Genomic DNA, 22782 nt, shown 5'->3' on the forward strand with positions numbered 1-22782 from the left:
GGAGTTAAAGAATCAACTATTACCTAATCAAAGGACAGATCACTTTTGAACATAATTCTCCATAGTTTAACCTCAGCAGCCCCAAAACAGATGAAATTCTATTAGTGTTGTTCATCTGATAAGTACTGTGGGCATCAGCTTCATCTCAAAATGTTGCTTTCTTTTAGTGAAGCAAAGGTACAATTTTAAAGTGTATCTGAAACATGCCTGGATTAGAGATTAAGGAAAGCAAATCCAAATCTCTGCTCTCTGTAAAGGGAGTGTGAGCAGGTGATTATTAACTTTGGTAATTTTGTCATAGTTTTTATGTACTACAAAGCAGTTTACACTAAAAGGGTCTCTTAGCAACAAAAAGTAAGAGAAAGAAGTACTCATCTATTAAAAATTATATAATTCAGTCCCAAAACCTAGGCCATGCTGGGACCTGGAGCACCAGAAAACCAAGCAACCCTCCCCGCAGCCTGTTTTGTTTTGTTGAACTTCAGTATACATGAGGGTGTGGACAGCTATTTTGAGAACCAGAGACTCAATGAAAGCCATTAGTGACTTTCCCATTGTCTGGTTCTGAAGACCTGAAATGCCTTTCTCATTCAGTTTGGATCAGTTCTATACTATGTTGTTTTGTTGAATTCTCTGTTCTTTATGTGAAGACGTGGACAGCTATTTGGAAGAAAACAAGAGACAACATGATAGACAGTAAAGACCTCAGGTCTAGCTTTGAAATTTATATCTCTTACATTGCTTTCTTATGTCCTATTTTTTTCTGTTTTGTTGTGTTTAGTTTTACCCCCTTTAAAATAAAAATTAAAAAATTCAGTCCCAAAGGGAGACAGGCAGGTGGATTGCCACTAAATTGAGCTTCATAATGAGATCCTGTTTTAAAAAAGAACAAATCCACATATAAATAACAAAGCAGAAAAGTAACTACCCTGAATCATGAGCTGCCATCAGTATCCAGGCAAAGGAAATAATGCTAAAAGCAATATACTTCACAGCAAGATTTATTAATACATCCAAAAGAAAGAAAGAAAAATCATTTTGTCACACTATATACAGATAATACATACAGTTTTATACACATATTACATCAGTTTTTACACAAGAAAAATATACATAAAAATGTAAACTTTTGTATACAAAAACCCTTAAACAAATTAAACAAGGACCAGATAACAAAAGGAGACCAATCCATTATTATTTCATCAAATTTTAAAACAGTAATACAGTACATTCATTGAGATATATATGGAAAATGTGAGCCTCTCTTCTTGTTTAAAGGGAAATTACAAACCCAAAGCCCACCATCCGCAGTCTTCTCCACCAGCGACACATCCATTGCCATGATGCAGCTTTTCATCAGAGATGGGGCTCCTCAAAGAGGCTGCCCATCTCCTCTTTTGCTTTCTGTGCAGACCAAATATTTAAAAAAGAAAAAAAGTGGCTTCTATTTTTTGTGCATTTAGCTAAGCTTGCAGCTACTGCTAACATCGAGGAGAAGGTTCTTGGTTTGTAAATTCCCTTTAAGCAGCTTTTTTGTTTTCTCCGTATTTTTAATGTATGGCATATTAAACATACTTGTGTGCCAAGGTGAATGAGCAACACTGAGAAGGGGCTTTGAGAGATGCTACTCCTTGCTACCGTGCAGTTTACTGTGTCAGAAGAGATTTTAAAACTGTCCAACCTGTCCTTTATCGATTTCAAATAAGCTACCTCACCTTTGATTTCCCACTGCAACTTGGTTTCGACTTACACTTCACTGCCCTAGTGAATACCACACACCTGCCAGGAGGCTTTTTGTTGTTGTTGTTAAAGGCTGCTTCTGATATCAAGTTCCAGCTAAGCCACTCTGAAGTCATTCAACCCCCAAATGCTCCATCATGATCTTCAGGGGTACCCTCACACCACACGCCGCGGCCCCCAGCATCGCACTACCTAGGACTGTCCAGCTGCCGTTCCCTCTCTGCAAGTCCTGGAGATGTAATCTGCTGGCAACTCATCACAATGAAGTCGTATTTAACAGTATGGTCTGAACACTCTTGCATTCAGTGTGCCAAACTGAAACACAAATGAAAAACACCTGAAGCTGTGGGGAATAAGAATTAAGTCTACTCAAGCACATGCAACTTAAAGAGTCAAGAAGAAAGGATCAGGAGGACTTTTAACCAAATAAATGCAAAAATGTGCGTAAGACAGCTTCAGGAAAGAGCTGTCTTCCTTCAAAGTTGAATTCTGAACAAGGCAGAATAACAATTAGGTGATATATTTCCCTGCAGCGAGAGAGTAGTTAACTTACCCCCAGGCAAAATGGTCTCACTGATCATTATTTATTAATGAAAGGAAGAGGCAAATTGGTGAATTCAGTTGATGTAGGACATGGTGGATTACACATGCTAATGGAAATATTAGGATCACTTAATAAATAAACAGGCTGGGCCGTGGTACATTTCCATTTCAGAGAGAGAAAATGCACCAAGTTCTTCAGGTAAATCTTGTCTCTCCCTGGACAGGTGGCATTTTAAAAAATGACAGTCTCCCTTTCAGTTAAAGAAACATAATAAAAGGAAAAGAGAGATAAATAAATAATTGTGGATGTTTGGATGAGACTTCTAAATGTTGTTAAATAATTTTTGACAATGTCCTTTAAATCATTACATACAATCACCAGGGTGGTGGCGATATTCCAGTGGGGGCAGCATTTGGCTAAATGCCATTTAAAACTCATACATGTACATGTGTATATACAGTTCTATCCACATTGTTTATATACATATATATCCAGAGCGCAACATCTCACTGCCTTTGAATATATCCATGTGCACTCCCACATACCTACAAGAGATATACTGTGAGAGTGACATCACAGCACATGTACACATGTGCCAACATGTATATACACGTGTGTGTGCAGAGGGCTTTAAAGGCACAATATATAGGGATTCGAGTTTTCTAGAGCTTCAGCAAAGACAAAACAAGGTCACAACTGCAAGGAAAAAGCGAAAGGAAACAGCAGAATTCATGACACGAGAATCCATTAAAGGTTTCATCATCAAAGCAGTCACAGAACTCAAGAGGCTGAGATGGGACTTGGGATGCTTCCACTACAAGGCAAATTTTAGATTATACTGAAAGTAAAGCAAATTCCTTAAATGGCAATTCAGTGACAAGTGTATAAAAAACCTAACGCTCAGTAATATTAGTCATAAAATCCTAAGAGGTTTTTTTTTTTTTTTCCAAGTAAAATATCCCCAAAATGATCTACGCAAAAACTTTCAAAATTAGTTTGGTTTGAGTATTGGCTCTGAGTTTGTTTCTGAGATGAATACTACTGCCCAATCATTAAGATTACCACAGAAAATCTTTCTACAAGTTGTACCTTTTCAGAAAAGTTCAGAGACAAAGATCTTTAAAAGAAACAGTTTAGAAGCCTGTGAAATATGTTTAAACCAAAGGCTCCTAGCTAGAAAAGTTAAAGTCAAGGAGGGGAAACACAGTCATTAGTGACATGCTCCCCGAAGTGATGAGAGATTAACTAGAAGCTAGTGAAGAGCGGGGCCCTGCGAGAAGGAACAGGTAGACCAGGTTTGCTTTCATGACAGCCACGAAGAAGACTGCGATCTAAAGGGCATCCACTCAGGATGCTCTGACGCTGCAGACCACCGCCTCTGCAGGCTCACAAAGTAACCCAGAATTTTTCATGGACAGAAGGCTGTTTACCTATTATACACACACATTTTTAGGGAAACTTATGTATATAGCTTTATCTATACACACACATATACATACGTGTATATATAGATTTATACAAATGTATAAATAAATGTAATACTTTTCAATCTTTCCAATGACAAGGCAAGTTCACATTCAGCAAAGTGCCACCACATCCCGTATACACATCTCTGTACAGATATACACAAAAGGGTCTGTTTCCACCCTGCAATCAAAGGGAATTTACTGTAACAAATCCCACTAGCCAGCAACTGAAGGGAGAAATGGCACCAATACAAACTCCCTTCTTTCATTTGCATGCATATGTACAAGGAATATGCAGATTTCTTAACGTCCAAAAGCAAGAATGAATGAAACAGAGATGCTAAATGCAAATGTGAGGAAGAACACAGAAGGCTTTCCTAGGTCTCCTAAGATGAAGGAGGCCTCAAACTATAAACTCAGATGTATCATCACAAGTCATTGTGAAATACTTCCGAGTACAGGAAAATTTTTTAAATACTAAAAATGTGACTAGAGTACTTAATTCTAGTTCTGAATATTTTATACCACAAGATATGCCAATACAGAATGTATAGCAAAATAATAACTTAAAACTCAAAATGTAGAAATGTATTTTTAAAAAAATTTCCACATGAATCAATCAAAGTCAAGGGTTGCCCAATTTTTCCAAAAGATGAGCCCAGGAGCACTCTAGCTTCATCACTAAGGGCACAGCTGAATAAAAGGTTTAAAAGTGTTTTGGAAACCGCTGAAATCATCCTACTTGTGAAATATGTGTGGTGAACTGATTCCACCAACTCCCTAAACAAAGCAGCCCCTTTAAATAATTCATAAAGGCCCATAATTTTCCTTAACTTCACCAAGAAAAGAAAATCAATAATATCTTAAATTTGGAAACAAAATCTATTATTAACATTAAGAAAGCTCAACAGATCCCTGGTCCCACGATCCCGGTAAACACAGCTCCTGTCTGTCTTGCCCTCTTCTGCTTTCTACGTTCCAAAGTGAGAGGTTGGTCCTGGAATCTGCTGGTTTTCACGTCACTTTGAAAACCTAAGTTCACTTAAAGGTGAAAATAAAATGCATGTGATATCAGAGCTAGCCTTTTAACACAACAGCTTAAAGAATTCGGTGTATTTATACAACAGACACAAGACAGAAACTCTCACACCCTTGGCTACATGAACCACAGTTCTACAGTACATCCGGTTACCTTCCTGTGTCTTTACACAACTACACATTCACCTCTCTCATACGTGTGCCCCCAAAGTATAGTTTTGCGTGTGTAAAAAAGACATAAACATGCACATAAGAAACTTAAAGTCACAGTGGGAATTCCTTAGTGAGGAGGGATAAAAAAATTTCCTGAATAAGACACTGAAAACAGCTATTATTTTCTCTATTTTTACTTCCCAACTTACAGAATAAACTATAAATTAAAGAACAAATCCATAGGAAATAAAAGAGGTCTTAAAACTTGTTTATAACTTCCAGCTACAGTAGTTGGAGTTTTACTTGATCTATGTACTTCTATTTACCCTGTAACTAAGCTTCTAGCCATTTTACGTGTAAACCACAGATCATTCACTAAAGAACGTGATTTTCAACAGTCCTATCCACAATAATAAATGGTCTAAAGGTATTCTACGTTTGGAGGCCCCAGGATACCCTTTTGTTTATATATCTGCAAGGTAGCAAAGGATAGCGTACACCCTGACACGGCAGAGATCCAGTGTAAAAAGGTGCTTCACTAGTTTGTTATGTCAAAAAAAAAAAGCTCATATATAATTTTAGCTATTAAACACATAGCAACATAATTCATTACACTCAATACAGCTTTAGTATAAAACTTATAATTTATGAGGTGATGTTAATAGCATAAATTAATATACCTTTTCTCTTAAAATCTACAATAAGTATTCTGAAAGCTCATTGGGGCAGGAAAGTTTTAAATAAAAAGTTTTAAAGCTGTGCATGATGGGAAGAAAGGAGTCTACAGATGCTGGAGCTGAGATGAGAGCCGAAGCAGCAAGGAAGGAGTCCTAGGCAGACACCGCGGGCTATGAAACCAAATGTTTTCTTTCTTGCGCTCTCTTCAATGATGAGTCACCTTTAGTTTCAAAAGTATTTTTTTAAATTTTATTTTAAAAACTGCCCTAATTTCCGCAAGGAATCCCTGAGACATACTCGATACTAGACAGTGAGAAGAACTATCACTGTTGAGAGGAACTGATTCAACCCTTCCAAACAAATGAAAACAATGTCACCAAGTGTCACATGTCCCATCCAGGTAGCGCTCAGCCATACCGGAAGGATGCGGGCTGGGGCCGCTGCAGGCTGAAGCAGTCCACACCCCAGGACAAGCAGTGTTGGTGCACAGAGCCGCCCTTGTGGCGACAGCCCTGCTGCCCTTGGGGACCTCTGGGTGCAGAGAGAGCTTACTTCGGTGGTCCCCGACTTGAACAAATGAACAGAAACAACGAAAAACAAGTGAAAGAAGAGGGTTCTACTTCTGTGCCCAAGAGCACGGGCGCTCGTCCTCGGGCCAGGCAGGAGGGGGAGGGAACCCCCCAGCAGACCCCTCTTCTCACCAGGCTGTTTTCAGAATCAATGTTAGGTCCCCCAACCTCTGCTCTTCGACTCCCCAAATACTTCCGATTAGGGAACACAAGGTAAAGGAAATCACACCAAATGTACTCTTTCAGAAATGCCCCATCGCCTTGGATTAGCTGTGTCACAGTGCAGAGAGGTAAGAGAAAGACAGCGAGGGGTGAGGGGGGAGCGGAGGGGAGGGGAAAGGAGGAGGGGAGGGGGGAAGCTTAGGAGGGGGAGGGGGGAGAAGAGCTCACAGAAAATAAGGGCTGGAGCAAAAAGGAAGAGGCTCCCTAAGTCTGACCCACGGTTGTAGCACTGTTGACAACTGCTAGCAGAAGACACGAATGTATTCATGCTTCCCAACTCTTGTGCCAGGGGAAAAGGGGTAGTAGCCAGTATGTGTATATGTTCTTCACTTACATTTTATTTCAAATCTTTTGAAAGACAGGATTTAAAATACTGCTTTAATCTACTAAACCTGATTTTGGTTCCCTTTAGAATATGACACAGGAAAGTTTACAAAGGCCAAGATATCAAGAAATCATTTCACTGTTTTACTTTGCTAAGGAATGCCAATGAAGATCTGGTTATTTTCAATTACAGATATTCATCATTACATGTAGACCGATAGATAGGTAACCAAGAAAATACATGTTTTATTAGGGAAAAAGTCCTTAAAACAATCAAGTACTGGTAAAGGAGGGTGACAAATGGAGATCGTTGGGTGTGATAGACTTTCCTTCAAGGAATCCTCTGAACTGCCTTACTAAACTGAAGTCTTGTTGACCATTTAGTAGATGATTCTATTAGACTGTTCAACGTGTACCAGAATAACAGAATTTAGTAGAATCTTAAAAGGAAGGATGAAGTAACTGACAAGTACACACCCAAAATAATTTTAATGAACTTCAAACCTATTAAATAATGACTTTAGTGTTAATACTCAGGTTTCTGCGGTACCGATGCACAAGCTTTCGGCCATGCTGGAGCAGAGCAGAGCTGCCGTGGGAGGCACTGCACCCAGGCCCACAACACTCCCAGCACCCCAGCAGCAAGGCAAGGCATGAGAAGGGCTGCAGGCTGGGACCGGTGAGCGGGCAGTCGCAGAGAGCCGCTGCAGACCCGAATTCTCACGCGAGTTACCAACAATCTGAGCTACAGGTCCTCTGAGACCCAACTCCTTCCCTGTGAAAGCAAAGGGCAGGGCAGGGCGCGGGGCACGTGGGTGGCACGCCGAGGGGGGGACTGGGGCGGGGAACCAGGGAGGACCGCTCACTGGCCAGGGGAAGCGGTAGTGTCAGTCACAGAGAAAGAGCTGACCTTCGGTGCAGAGATGAATCTGAAGTGCATCTTATAAACAGTCATTTGGCAAAAATAAAGTCTTAGGTCTCTTTAGCCTTAAATCACAAAAGGTGAGAAGGCCTAATTTTAACAAAAATAAAACTTAATCACTTTCCGACTTGCTCTCCATTCTGACTACCTGCTTCTCATTCAGTTATATCTTCTCAGACAGGGACAGGCAACACCACACTGCCTGCCGATGTGTGACTGCTCAGGGGTCACTTATCAAGCAGGTATATCGCACAGTTAGGTCTTTCAGAGAAAATAATCCTTTTGCTGTGTAAGCTGTGCGACTAGAAGTAGAAAATTTTTCCCATTGCATAGTCTGTAACTTGGGTGGGTTAAATATAATTGCTATTTACTATCCTGAAGTGTTTACTAGCTACTAACTACCCAGACTCGATAACTGCTAAGCTGTTTTGACACAGGAAAAGACAGTGCCTTGTGTGCTTTTATTAAAATGATACTGATGGTTGAAGGAGAGAAAGCCTGCCTTGTCATCAGATGCTGGAAATCACAGTCAGTGAGTAATGACAGGTCCTCAGAGAACAGAATGCGTCCATGAACGGCAGCAACGCTGAATAGTAAGTCACAGTATGTACAAATCTAACTGGCCTTTGTGAATGGTCCCAAGCACTGCGGAAACAGTGAACTCCCTTTGCCACTATTCCTGTGTGTTACACACTAGAGTAAGAGCTGCTTTCTACCTAATTACAAACTGTCAGAAGATGTTTTTCATTCCAGTACTGGCTTCTGATCACAGAAGTGCTACGTCAAAAGACATCAATTTCTATAATTTTGGAGTGAAAGGTACTTCATTCTTGGTGTTCCTACAGCAAACCTCCCACTAACAGGTTAGAACTGCTCCAGTTCGTAACAGAAAAACACAACAGACATCTCTGGGCTTTTAGATGGTCTTCTCTCTTCTAACAAGGGACTCACAGAAACAGCAAAGCGGAGTGAAAGCTTGGGTATTTATCTGGAAGTAGGTGAAAAGAGGAAAACTATTTCTGTTAATTACTCAACCCTACTCTGGTGCTTTCTGGGAGTGCCCTTGCCTGCATTAGGGCCATCTCCACAGAGTGACTGCACTGAACGTTTTTGGTGTGAAGCTGTAACTGGCAACATCCCCGATCCTTCCACACCTCCTTCCTAGAAAGCAGACAAGGGCTTTTAAATGCACATAACACAGAACACTGCGAACAAATCAGGTGCAACTTACTATGAACTCAGTTCTGACAGCTGAAGAATTTTAAGCAACTAGCACAAGGAACAAAAAGCCAGAAAAAGTTCAAATCAACTACCGCGACTTCTTCACTGCCAAAAGACAGACGAGGAAGTCCACGTGCTGTGCGGCTGATTAGTACACAACAGAGAACAGACCAAACCACCAGCAACTCAGCCAGTGGGTGATGGTTCTAATGGGATATGAAAACAGCTTAGCAAACTAAATGACACTTTTGAGCGGAGGTAACTACTCATCAGTTCATTACAGTGCACTAAAGTAAAAAAGTTTACCGACATAGGTGAGAATTATTCAAATTATCTGCTCTCACCGCTCAGAATAGAAATTTACGGTGATACCAAATATAATTTTGCTTTGTGACATAATTTATAATTTAGAAATTTCTCAATCTGCAAAAAAGACAAAAGCTATTAAAAATAAATCTTCCAATCAATAAACATGATTCTTTAAAAAAAAAAAAGTAAATATATTATAAACATATTTTTGGCCCCCCAAAAAAACTTCAATAAATACAAAACAGGGCCTATCATGTGTTCACACAGGCATGTGACTTTTCCCCCATAAGCTCAGGCACGTGGTAGCTGCAGATTGCCTCCTCATCAGCATCATTCTCCTAAAAAGCGGAGAAAGGAAAGCTTTCAAAACAAGGGTCTGGTTTGAACTAGCACGGCATGAACACACATATAGGAAGTAGGAAAACACATCAGATTTTTACCTGTTAGTAAAGAAGGAAGATGCAATGCTCCCTGACCAATGGATTGTTGTACCACATCATTAAACATAAGCTTTACTTATCTTTTAGAATATGCATGTGTAAATCCGACTGGACTCTGGTATAAACTGCCAGTGGTACTGAGGGACAATGAACCTTCACAGCAAAAGTAAAGATGCCTTTAAAATCTAGCTCCACCCTTCTGGGGGACGGGGGGCAGGGGGAATCATCCGTCACATATTCATTTCATAGTTACCGACGTACTAAACTACCCAATGTGACTTTTAATCCTAAAATTCTGACACTTTAAAAGGATTTCCCCAACCTACTTCCAAATTTACTTAAACTTAAGTACTTAAATTATTTTAAAAGTACCAAATACTGGTATGATTTGTCTAATTTCCACATTCTGCTTTGAAACAAACTTTAAAGTGTGTTATCCTTCAGATATTACACATCACTTCACAACTGGTACACTGATTCTACAAGCATCTTCGACATTTTACAAATCTTACCAAAGAATTACTACTGTAAACATGAAAAATTCAAAAGCAAAAGATGGACCAAGGAGTTCACAGATTTCATCTTTCAAATCTACCTCACCTATTCTGCCTCTTCACAGCAAAGAAATTCCCTCCATGACATCTAGCGAATGTGCTCCACAGGGGCGGGGGAACTTAAAGGCAAACCTGGAAAGGCCAAATGGACCACCCCGGGCCACCTCCCTGTGACACCCGCTGCTGACACGACCTCCGCTTCCTGCGCCCCGCTGCCTCGTGGACCGACTCTTCGCAGAGAAAGGTTGTGCTGTTCACGCGACCGGGCCACCCACCTCTTCGTTCAGTAAATTTTAATCAGCTCAGTGGGCCAGGAGGAGCAACATTACCAGGGTGTGAGACGGAAGAAAGGAAAAAAAGAGCCTTCTACCCATTACAGGAGGTTGCAAAACAAACAAGTAACAAACAACGGGACAGCTACTTCCTGCACTGCACGGAACACGGCACGGGCGCGCACTCGCAGGCGGGCGCAGGCGCAGGTGACCAAGACTGCGATCGCGGGTGGGCGGGCAGCCAGGGCCTGGTCGCCTCTGCTCTCCACACTCCCGCCCGGCACGGCCGCTCTGCCTGGACCTGGGCACTGGCAAGGGCACTGGGGATCTGAGGTATCTTCCGCTGGCTGTCGGGCCCCTTGGCTGCGCCCTTGCTTACTCGTCTCCAGTCACCGGGCCGAGCAGCCGGGAAGGAGCACCAGTGCCGAGCGCGGGGCGTGGGGACACGGGCGGGCGGCGGCTGGGCCGCCTGCACCTCGGGAGCTGGCTGTCGGGAAGGGCAGAGCGGGCGCTGAGGAGGGACCAAGAAGCCCGGCGCCGCCGGCTCAGCGCGGAGAGGGGAAGGGCGCGGCGGCGCTGCCCGTCACCGCCAGGCCCGTGGGCGGCGCAGTGGAGCTGTGGCTGGGCTGCAGGTCCTTGGGGATGCCGCTGTGCGCGCTCAGCTGGTGGCCGAAGGCTGCGCTGAACTGCGGCAGCTGCTGCTTGGGCGAGGCAGAGGCCAGCAGTTCGGCAGCAGCGGGGAAGCCCGGGCCCGGGCCCGCGCTGCTGGGCGTGGCAGAGGTGAAGGCGGGCTGCGCAGCCTCGGTGCTCGAGGTCGCGGGCGGCGTGGACAGAGCGGTGGACAGCAGATGCCCATCGGCGCCCAGCAGGTTGCTGAACGGTGAGGGCTCACTGAGGCCGGCGGCAGAGAGGCTGCCCCAGTGCGGCCTGGGGTTCGCCGCGCCGCCCAGCGGCGCCTCGAGCTGTGTGGGCAGCAGGTGCTGCGCCAGGAGTGGCATCTCCGCAGGGAAGGCAGCGGCCACGCCGTCCCCCGCGAAGGCGGCCGCGTGTGCGGGCGGCGAGCCCAGTGGGTCGCTGTAGGGGGACGGCACGGGCTCGCCGTCGTAATGGCTTCCGGGGCGCGGGGAGCGGGGCTGGTCACTGCTGTATTGCTGTCGTGAGGTGATCAGGTCATCCGCCTTGCTCAGCAGCGCGGCAGGATGGGGCCTCTGCGAGGCATGGCTGCCGTCATGCACACCAGGGAACGGGCCTGGCGCGGGGAAGGCTCGCTGCTCCCCGAGCGCACCCTGGCTGAGGAGAGGGGCAGGAGTAAGGCCGACGCTGGCGGGGGCGGGGAACGGGCCCTGGAGCTGCCCCGCCAGGGGCGCAGGGGGCGTGGACAGGGTGGCGGAGCGGAGCAGGCTCTCATCCAGCTCCAGGCTGGAGAAGTTATCGGGAACCACGATGCGTCCATTCAGCAGCTCCCCCAGGTCCGTGTTCGCATCTCGGCTCAAGGCCTGCATTCCCGCAGCTCCGGTGCCCGCGGGAAACACTCCGATGCCCCTGTCTGACAGCTCCTGCATGGACACAGCGTCCGTGTGGGAGAGGACCCCGATGGTGCTCAGGCACTCGAGCGACGTGACGGCCTGCAAGGCCCGCTCCAGCTCCTCAGCCTCCTCGCTCATCGGGAGCAGGTCTCCATTCTTGCCTGAGTTGGGAAAGGCAGCAAGAATCAGGAGAGCGCATGGCTGGCTATGGCACGATAATCTTAAATTTCAACTAACTTAAGCAACAATGCATTGTAAGAGCCTCCCTCTGGAAAAGGAACGGTTCTGAGAATTGGCTTGGAAGGAAGAAATGAAATACTAATTTACAGGGACAAAGCTAAAACATCAACTGTCCCGAAACTGAGACAATCACCTTCAGTATATTCATATTATTCTTTTTTTTTTTTGGTCTTTATCCTTTCTATCGGTACCAGGGATCAAACTCATGACTGCCTGCTTGCAAGGCAGGCGCTTATGCCACTGAGCTGAATCCCCAGCCCCATTCATAGTATTCTTAAGCATTTTATCAACTGGTGCATGGTGGTGCATGCCTGTAATCTCAGCTACTCAGGAGGCTAAGGCAGGATGATTCCAAGTTCAAAACGAGCCTAGGCAACATGGCAAGACCTTGTCTCAAAATAGGGCTCCAGTACTGCCCGAAAGAAAGTAAAACAAAAGCCTTTTCATTAGTTTCTTAGAATGCCTGTGGATTACCAATTTAAAACCCATAATGACCATGCGGCATGTTTTATCTAAACTTACATCAACGTCATGAAAAGAGAAAGCAAAGCCCTGTAGACCAGGCGTGCATTGCTGGGCTGTGGCTTCTTCCTCCAGGCTGGAGTGCAGTGGGGAACTAGAACCAGAACTTCAGGCTCGCCTTTCGTGGCACAGCACTGTGCACTCCGTTCACCGCATGCCTGATTCCTTTTCAAAACACTTTTGCTTTGCTCGCTAATCCTTCTGATTCTTGCCCAGTTTTGCAGCCCACAAACACACTTTGATTTTAGTTTCAATATTTTAAAAATCTATTGATTAATCGATGTAGAAATATCCAATTTTTAGTGCCCCCCCAATCCAAAAGTGTAAAATATAAAAACCACTGGGATGAAGCACACTTTATTCAGGAAAAGTATGCTTTAGCGGAAGGGCGAAGAGGGGATTAAAGTTAGCACAGGCCCCTTTCTCTCTTCCCCTCCACTACTGGGCCCTGAACCCACGCTATCCACACGCTATCCCACTGCTCCACAAGCCCAGCCTTTGTTATTATCTGATTCATTTTCAGACAGAGTCTTGCTAAGCTGACCAGAATGGCCTTAAATTGGGGATTCTCTACCTTACACCCCTGAAGAGTTAGGATTAAGGCATGTACCACTACACTGTGCAAAATTAGGAAACACTTCTAAAAAACTACAATAAACATAGTTTAAATGTCCTTATTTTAATAAGTAAAATTATTCATTTTAAAGAAATGAGGTTGCAGACCTCACCATCCAAGTATAAATCTCTAAGTATATAATATGATTAAACAAGGTACACAGTCTTCACTTCTGCAAAGCTAAAAATCATTTCAAATCACTGAAGACTTTAAATCACTGAAAAACATGTTATATAAGGAGGAACGTGTCAGATTCCTGCCCCCAAATATTTCCCATCCTATAAACTTACTCTTTAGCCAAAAGAGTGACCATTAGGCTGGGTGTAGAGGGTCATACCTATAATTCCAGCACTCAGGAAGCTGAGGCAGGAGGATGACTGCAAATTTGAAGCCAGCCTGGGCTACAAAGTGAGTTCAAGGCCAGCCTAGACTACACAGTGAAACCTTGTCTCAAAAAATGCAAAACAAGGGGCTGGGGATTTAGCTCAGCAGCATAAGCGCCTGCCCTGCAAGCACGTGTTCGGGAGTTCGATCCCCAGTACCGATAAAAAAAAAAAAAATTGACATGAATGAGGTGTTTTAGGGGCTGGAGGTTTAGCTCAGCGACATAAGCCCCTGCCTTGCAAGCAGGCAGTTGTGAGTTCAATCCCCGGTACCGATTTAAAAAAAAATATTTTTTTTCTTAAAAAATCCAAAACAAAATTGACCATACCTTCAAAAAAATCAAAATCCTGTAGGTCATCAGGTAGCCTGGGCAGAACGTCAGAGAAGTCCTCCTGGTTCAATTCCAAGTCGTGTGGAATGTCGCTGATCTCATTGGCAATGTCCTCCGGCAACTCATCAGCACTCAGCTCTGGGGTGGACGGGCTCCTGGAAGACAAGGTAGTTGGTCCTGGGACATCGCCCTCCTCACAATGTCCCCAGGTCGAGCTCACTCAACACAAAAAGAGCCTGGTGTCAGTTATGGGGTGTGTACTCAGTACCAGCAGGGACCACTGAGACAGACAACATTTCCTCCACATTGCACAAAACACAGACATGGTCAAAGGCAGTCACGGATTTCAGGGACTGAGACAAGACAATCCATGAGATGGTAGTTGCACTTTAAGAGAATGAGTCACAATTTGATTTATCAGGCATAGGTTAGTACTTTTCAAATCTGGTCAAAAGAACTTTAAAAAATGAAATCAGGACCGAGGATTTAGCTCACTGCTGTAAGTGCCCGCTTGGCAAGCACAAGGTCATGAGTTCAATCTCCAGTACCCCCCCCCCAAAAAAAAGAAAAGAAAAAGAAAGAAGGGGCTGGGGATTTAGCCCAGCTGCATAAGTGCCTGCCTGGCAAATGTGAGTTTGTGAGTTCAATCCCCAGTACCAAAAAGAAAAAAAAAAAAAAAAGAATTAAGAAAAATAAACAGGTAAAATGCTGATAAAGCTAATAATGTGTCATACATCTTACGAAATACTCCTTAGAATACATGGAACCCACTGTAAAACAGGAAAACCAGAGCACACACCATTACACTCTCAACTTCGGCATCTGTTCCCTTTGCTGTAATCAAAGTTTTAATGTTGGAAACGTGTACACAAGGCCGGGCATGGTGCCGCAGGCCTGTAATCCTAGCACTCCACTTGGGAGGCTGAGGCAGGAGGAACGCTTCATGAGTTTGAGGCCAGACTGGGCTACACAAAGACTCAAGGCCAGCCTGAACTGCACAGTGAAACTGTCTCAAAAAAGGAAAAAACCCCATCTGTACACAAGCCTACAACACAACCCCAGGCTTAGGGTCCTGAGACCCCATGGTAGGTGGGAAGCACTAAGTGGGCACACTGACCGGAGCGGGGCGGCCTCCACTGGCAGTACGATGCTGGCGGGCATGCTGAGGTTCCCCTGGGGCACGGCGGGGGGTATGGGCTTCTGCGGGCGGCGCGGGCCCCGCCGCCGCTTCTTCTTGTGTTTTTTGGTAAGTGCGGGAGGCTTGGTTTTCTTCCTGGGTTTCCGAGGCTGCTGGTGCTGCACCTTGCGGGAGCTGTCTCCTCGCAGGAAATCATCCTGTGGGCGAGCAGGACAGGCTCTGTGACCCCGAGGAGTGGAGGATCGCTCCCGCCTGCCGTGCTCACGGTGCCACCTCTGTCCAGGGGGCGATCACAGACGCCAAGGTGGGTCCGCAGACCTCACATCACCCAGTGTACCCCACACACCCCCACGGGCCTCTGAGGCTCTCAGAGCGGCTGTGTTTTGCCTACTTTAAGACATATATTCACCTTTGGAATCTGTTTCTTGTAAAATCTAATAACAAATTCTGGCCGTGTTCTTTTACTAATTTGTGTTTACTTATGAAAAATGATGATAATTTTATGCTATAATATATAAAAGTTTATCATAAGAACACTGGCTATGATCCTGTACTTCTCCAAAACTCAGGGATACTCCTCTACAACAAGAACAGACGCTGAGACTGAACAGGGAAGAAGTGCCAGCAGGTCTGCAAAGGAGAAGCTGGAAAAGGGAGAAATGGCAGCCTATCAGAGAAGAAGACCCTGCGGCACGAAACGGAAGACAGAAAGGACATCACTTTATTGTCAAATATTCATAATACAGAAATGATAGAACCGGAAAGAAATGAAACCAAACAATTCTACTAGTGCACAGTGATTATTGGAAGTCTATGAGTGGTGTTGACAGATTTGTAACATCTAACAAATTATCCTGTAATCAAAAAGCCAGGAGACAGGCCAGGTGAGGCAGTGCACACCTGTAATCTCAGCACTCAGGAGGCTGAGGCGGAAGGGTCACTGCAAGTTCAAGGCCAGCCTGCGCAACTTAGTAAGCCCTATCTCAAAAATAAATAAAATAAAATAAAATAAAGGAAAAATATTATAAAACATTTATGAACCTTCTGGACCGAATAATGTATAACTCATTTGATATTTATTCGCAATAAAGGGGTTCAAAAAGTCATTTACAATTCAGATTAGAGTTAAGAGACCAAATGGTTGAAAAACACGGAATAGTGACATGCCAGCCAGGACAGCCATCAGTGATGTTCTCAGCATCACGTGCAGTGAGCAGACATGTTACTGAAATTACCCATCTACAGAAAAAAACAAAGGCCAGCATGACAGGATGCAGCATGTTACTCGAAGAGGGTGGATGCAAAACAGAATCGGAAAGAGACTAGATAGTGCTGTCGAGACTATAGCCCTGCATGGTATAATGAGTGTTTTAAAATGTGCCATTATCTTCAAAAGTTCAATACATTTAATAAACTTGCCATTTTTACATTTCCTGTTATCTTACAAAATGAACAACAGGGAAAAAAACTATGCAATTTTTGTTTTTAAAATAATTGGACTGGTAAATAGTTTTAAAAAAAAACAAAACAAAACAAAACAAAACTGTGCTGGGTGTGGCAGCGCACATCTGCAATCCTAGCACTAGGGAGACTGAGGCAGCGGAGATCACTAAAGGTTCCAGGCCAGTTTGGGCCACATAGTGAGTTTAAGGTCTGCCTGAACTACATAGTGAGACCTTGCCTCAAAATATAACCGAACAAAGAAAGTAAGAAACATAAACAACAACAAAAAGCAAAAATAGAAGGATTTCTAAAGTTTTTACTGTAAAAAAAGATCAATGCTTGTTTGAGATAGGCTTAAGCTGACAAGCATTCCACAGTGTGTCCCTGCACTGAGAGCTCAGACGTTGTCCCGCTAATGTGCACCATTTGTGTTTTTGTAGCTCAGAGATCTGCAGACCAGAGGACAGAAGAACCTCCTTTGGTCTTCCAGCTAACCCTGACAGGGAGGAGGAGTTAAACTAGCTCCAGAGGGATTCCCCTGGGAAACAGGTCAGGGATGGGGTGAGAAGGAAAAACAGATAAAGAAAGACATCAGATGACCTTGGGAGTCGCACCAAGGGATCAGAGAAAGAGCTTGGACAGGCAGGATGCAGAGAGAGCCAGGCACACCAATGATAATCCAACCTGACCCAGGGAAACACTGGGGAGCGCAGGGTGAGTGTATGGGTGACTAACATTAAGGCAGTGTGTACTCACATCTGTGCACCAGTATTTACACACACGTGTTCACTCTAGAGTCACTGTATTATTCATTCCAGGGTCCTTGTGGAGTACAGCGGATACCCACTCCCTCTCACTGACTCTAACCTACCGTAAATAAGACCCCCCACACACACACAGACTAGTGGCTACCCGGGAGATGAGGCCTTGAAAGGTAGGTCAAGGACAAAGAACAGACAGAAGGACGGCGCATGTAGACCACCGGGAGGAACACCAGAGGCAGAGAACATTTTTGTTGTTTTTTGAACCTCTGGAATGAACACAGGGCTGTGTGCATGCTAGCAGAGCAGTCTACCAAGGAGTTACATCTTCAGGCCAGAAAAGGGCGTATAAATCAAGCCAAGTGTGATACTGCATGCTTATATTCTTGGCACTTGGGAAGCTGAGGCAGGGGGACTGCTCTGAGTTCCAGGGTAGCTTGGGTTACGTAGCATATTCAAAATCATCCTGAACTACACAGTAAGATGCTCTTGCAAATCAGGCATTAACTGATTCATATACTTAATTCGAACTTGTCCTTCCTCCAAATTATTTTGAATTAGCTAAAGCAATATAATTATAGGACAAAGCAAAATTATAGACAGATCTGGCATGTGGCCAAAATTTATATCAAATATCTGTGACATTCACAAAACAGTAAAAAAGCAAAAATTTATAGAGAAATTGAGGGCTTTGTAGTACAATGCAAAGATACAGTGAATGAAAGATTCCAGTAAAAGACACACTGCCATTAAATTCCCTCAAAGTAATTCTCCCTCTCTTTAAACACATTCATGCTATCATTTTTGCCACTTTCTTTTTGGTTCTGTTATGCGATGGTAACCCAGGCTGGCCTTGAACTCCTGGTGATCCTCCTGCCTCAGCTTCCCCAGTGCTGGGATGACAGGTGTGCAGCCTGTGCCTGGTTCGTCCTTGACACTTTCTGAAGCTGTTCTGGGGGTTCTTTTGGAGCACCTTTACCAGGTGTGCTGTCACAGCCGCCTGGGTGTCCTAAACTAATTATCTTTCATGGTTACTTTGACTAAGAGAAAGCCGGGAGGCCCGGGCACCACACAGGGTGACCAGTGTGGAGGGCCCACTGGGGTGGTGCAGAAGAGGAAGGACTGAGCAGGGGGCACGGGGACCCCAGCGGTCTCCTCTCAGTGACTACTGGTGGCATTCTCCATCTGAGCGCCCCCCCACTTTGGGGGACCTGAACCCGGCACCTGGCAGGGGGACGCGCTCACCATCTTCTTGGCGTGCTCCTCACACAGCGGCGTTTGGTGCGTGATGTCGAAGACCGGCACCGCACACTGCTGCCCGTCAGCGAACCTGGCGGTGCAGCTGGAAAAGAGCTGCTGCGAGCGGCTCAGCAGGATGTCTGGCCCAAGCTCAGGAAACTGCAAGGTTTGCAGGGCCCGCCCACCTTCCGGGTGGTGAGGTCTCTAAGCCCAGCTGCACACAAGAGGAGGTGCCATTGGCGAGCCTGTGGGAAGAGCTCGCCTGGCTAGGGGCGCCTGACCCTGCCTGGAGCTTATTTAACAGACTAACTCCTGAAACTTGCACAGCAGCCAAGTTGGCATTTTTTGGTTTGTGTGTGTGTGTGTGGGGGGGGGATTGTAATAAACTTTTCAAAACAAAATTTCCAGGTTAGGGTCTTCATCAATAATAAAAATTTAACCATGTTTGGTACTGAATGCCTGTGATCCCACTCAGGAGGCCGAGGCAGAAGGATCACTGCAAGTTCAACACCAGCCTAGGCTCCAAAGTGAATTCAAGGCCGGCCTGAACTGCATAGTGAGACCCAATCTCAAAAAGACAGGAAAAAATAAACAAAATTTTCAAAAAACTTAAATTACTATTAAAAACACATCTGTCCAAAGTTTAATTTTTCATTCTGTATTTCTAACACCAAACTCTTAATTCACAATTTATGAAAAAAAATGACTTTTAAAATCAAAATTTTACTTGAAATGGGAACACCGGTTTTGCATCAGCACTTTGGAGAAGTCATGCTCCTGGCTAGAGCACTTCTCTAACAGTTACTCCGAGAGGCCCGGAGCACAGCTCTGTGGTGGGGAAGTGCTATTAGCAAGCACCAGGAACTCATCTGATATCCCAGCATCAGAAAACACATCAATTAATCAATCAAGCAACAAAACAAAGCTCCTTTTCTATCTACTAAGGAAGTCTCTTTGTGTTTTTCCTTTATGGTGTTATAGTTATGTATAAAATTTTATTATGTAGAATCTGCTGCTGAAAAGTCTATAAAAATACAGTTCCAAGAACAGAAAGAGGGCAAAAATTAGAGTGCAAAGAAGAGTACCTTACTACCCCATAAATTTTTAAAATATTTAGTCACAGTGTTAGTAATATCTTTCTCGAGTCTGAAGCTCCTAAGTTTTCCTGTAATGTATCTTAAGGTGCCTTCTTTCCTAACCAGTGACATTTGTGAACGAGCTTGCTTTTTTTTCCTTTCACCCCCCCCCACACACACAATCTCGCTTTGCAGTTCAGATAATCGCCCTGCCTCAGCCTCTTGTTGGAATTACAGGTGTGCACCACCACACCTGCCCTGTTATCTTTCAAATGAGCACTGTACTCACTGTGAAGAGCAAACTTAATCCAGTAGCACAAGGCATGGTATGAAACTGCCTTAGAAAACTAAAAACTAGATTTTTAAACACTATGCTTTGATTTTCCCATCAATACTTGTTATAGCCACTTCTTTCAAACTATGTAGAACAATTCTATTAGCAATTAAAACCTGCTTTTAGACTCAGTTTTGTCTACAAAGCAATGACGACTCTGTTGTAATCCAGACCTCTTTCCGACTCTGAATCAGGTCCGAACCTCGAGGACAGCTAAAAATCGGGCCCCAGTTCTCCCTGAAAGAGAGGGACACAGGGCACCTCCCACCTTCCCATCTGGTCCCGACCCATCCCCTCCTGTCCTGTCCTGTCCTTTCTGGGCTCAGTGTGAGGGAGGGAAACGGGAAAATAAAGTTTTTTTTAAAAGATTGTAATGATAAAGGCAGGAGAAAAATTCAGAGGACTTCATGAACCGTGGTTATATGAAAATTACTTCGAATGTTAATTATGATTTCACAGGCCTGGCTTTCCTTGATTTAGAATGAAGCAGTCATCGTGCCCGCACACGCAAGGCCCTGCGGCCTGGAGCGGCCCGTGCCCGTCAAAGGATACGCTGGAAGCAGTGCCGGGTGAACGGCAGAGCCCTGTTGGGGCACTGCTCGCCCTTCACGGTCCCGCTGCAGGCTGCAGGCTCGAACTCCTTCAACTTGGTCCGGCTCACACTGCAGAAAAAAACACGCGGTTAGTTTTAGAAGATGCCCCACGAGTCCAGGGCAGTGTTTGAACCTTCCGTGCTGCTCTGCCATCTCAAAGTGAAAGTGTGGGGTCACGATGAAGCGATGCGCTGTCCCCCTCATCTACTGATTCTGCATCTACCTTGGCTTTCCATACGCCATTTTCCAAGTGATATTTTGATGACTTCCTTCACGAGGAGACAGGAAAGCGGTGGCCCACGAGCCCCCATCAGCCACACCCACCCCACACGGCCAGCGGGGCTACAGCGAGCACAGAGACACGCGCGGCTAATCCGCTGCACGGCACGCGCAGGACACCTTGCAGAAGGATTTGCATGTGGAAAGAGGATACAGATAGGCAAGCGTGGCTAAGACGCTCTTATCCTCCAAAATGTGCTCATGTCAGCCCTGCCCCTTTGGTTTTTGTTGACCTGGGCCTGCTATACAGTCCAGACTAGGCTCAATCTAACTTAAGGAGCACCAGCTGGCCTCGAACTGGCAGGCATCCTTCTGCCTCAGCCTCCTGAGTGCTGAGATTACAGGCGTGCGTCACTATGGCCAGCTAGATGTACAATACTTCTAAACTTTCTATATTAGGTATATCTTCATGTACTGTGCTGTCTTCACTTTGTTCCACTAACATTTAAATATTTTAGCTTTTTAAATTTTATGAATAAGCAATAAACTTGCATGGTTTCAAAAGTAGTAACAGTTCTATATAGCACTGTAAACCATTAGGCTTTTACATGTATCTATGTACAGAAAAATCTTAATGAGCATCACAGATCAGTCATTAAAGATAAATAAAAATGATTGCTTTATAATTATCTAAGGGTTTCAATGGAATGATTTATATTAGATCAAGCCACAGAATCTAAGCTGCATAAATTTACATAAAATCTAAATGAAAGAATACTTCTATTATAATCATTACTTTCATAAAAAAACATTAAACAGAAATAGGTAACTAAATACTACCATAGAGTCTGCTTTAAGAGTTCTGCAAGATGTCTCAGGATCATTACAGAGTTAAACTATTTATTGGTACCAGTTTACAAACTCTCCCCCAAAAAGGTGTTTACACTATTCACAGTTAAGAAAAAGATAGTTTGAAATAAAGCTTACTATTTTGGGCACCAAACCCAGTTCTCCTGATCTAGATTTAAATAGATGGGATGGACGATTTTCATTGAACACTTTAATAATTTACTTAGCTACCAAGCCTAATGTGTAACACACCGCCTCATTTTCTTTCTAGTCTTCCAAAGAAATTATTGGGTTCATTTTAAAAAATCATTTTATGTTCCAGCTTATAACTCTCTCAAAATAAACCCACAGCAGAAGTTCAGTATCTCCATGGATAAATCAAGGTTAAAAACATTTATGATGGTGTTAGGTATATCATCCAAAAAATCCCAACGAAAGTAATTACTAAAAGGTTTTGACTTTTTACCAAGAAAAATGTCTACCACAGGGCTCCTTTTGCACGCTCTACAGTACCCCAGTACATGAGCCCATTTCTGTGCAAACAGCAACAAACCCATCAGTAGAGGATCAGAGCTGCTGGGTATTTAGATTTACTTTAAACTAGTTCAGTGGCTTATTCTACTGACCAAATACAAGAAGGCTATTAGATAAGGAAGAGTATCTTAACATTATTTCTTTCTCCCCCCCCCCCTTTTGGTCTTTTTTGAGACGGGGTCTCACTATGCAGTTCAGGCTGGCCTTGAGCTCACTTTGTGGCCCAGACTGGTCTCGAACTCGAAACGATCCTCCTGCCTCAGCCTCCCGAGTGCTGGGATTACAGGCGTGAGCCACCAGCCCGGCACATTATTCCACTTTTGTGTAAAGTACATTTTGAAGGATACATATTAGAAAGTAATCATTAAAGTTTAAATTTCTAAAATATGTATCTGAATGTCTTTCACAGACCTGGGACTTTGATGTAAAAATTATCAACTAGAGGACACCATGCAGCTAACCATGGATTGTTCTGAATCTAAGATGCAAAGCACAGTAATAAGTGACTGATACATACTATCTGCC

The 22782-nt window shown here is 44.2% G+C and overlaps 1 protein-coding gene across 8 annotated transcripts in view; it reads right to left on the minus strand.

Annotated features, from left to right (window-relative positions):
• Window positions 1-983: 983 nt before the first annotated feature.
• The window catches only part of Ino80d (INO80 complex subunit D), a 77222-nt gene continuing 55423 nt past the window's right edge, over window positions 984-22782 (minus strand). For all 8 annotated transcript variants that reach the window (XM_063237340.1, XM_063237339.1, XM_063237341.1 and 5 more), the window contains 5 exons: window positions 20615-20724; window positions 18659-18792; window positions 15189-15406; window positions 14069-14226; window positions 984-12139 (listed from right to left, as the gene is read on the minus strand). In XM_063237340.1, coding sequence (XP_063093410.1) covers window positions 10998-12139; window positions 14069-14226; window positions 15189-15406; window positions 18659-18792; window positions 20615-20724 — 1762 coding nt within the window. In that variant the 3' untranslated portion in view covers window positions 984-10997. The remainder of the gene's footprint in view (window positions 12140-14068; window positions 14227-15188; window positions 15407-18658; window positions 18793-20614; window positions 20725-22782) is intronic.

The sequence above is a fragment of the Cavia porcellus genome, unplaced genomic scaffold (assembly GCF_034190915.1).
Source record: "Cavia porcellus strain 051 isolate PalLab524CR breed Dunkin Hartley unplaced genomic scaffold, mCavPor4.1 scaffold_26, whole genome shotgun sequence".
Classification (NCBI taxonomy): Eukaryota; Metazoa; Chordata; class Mammalia; order Rodentia; family Caviidae; genus Cavia; species Cavia porcellus.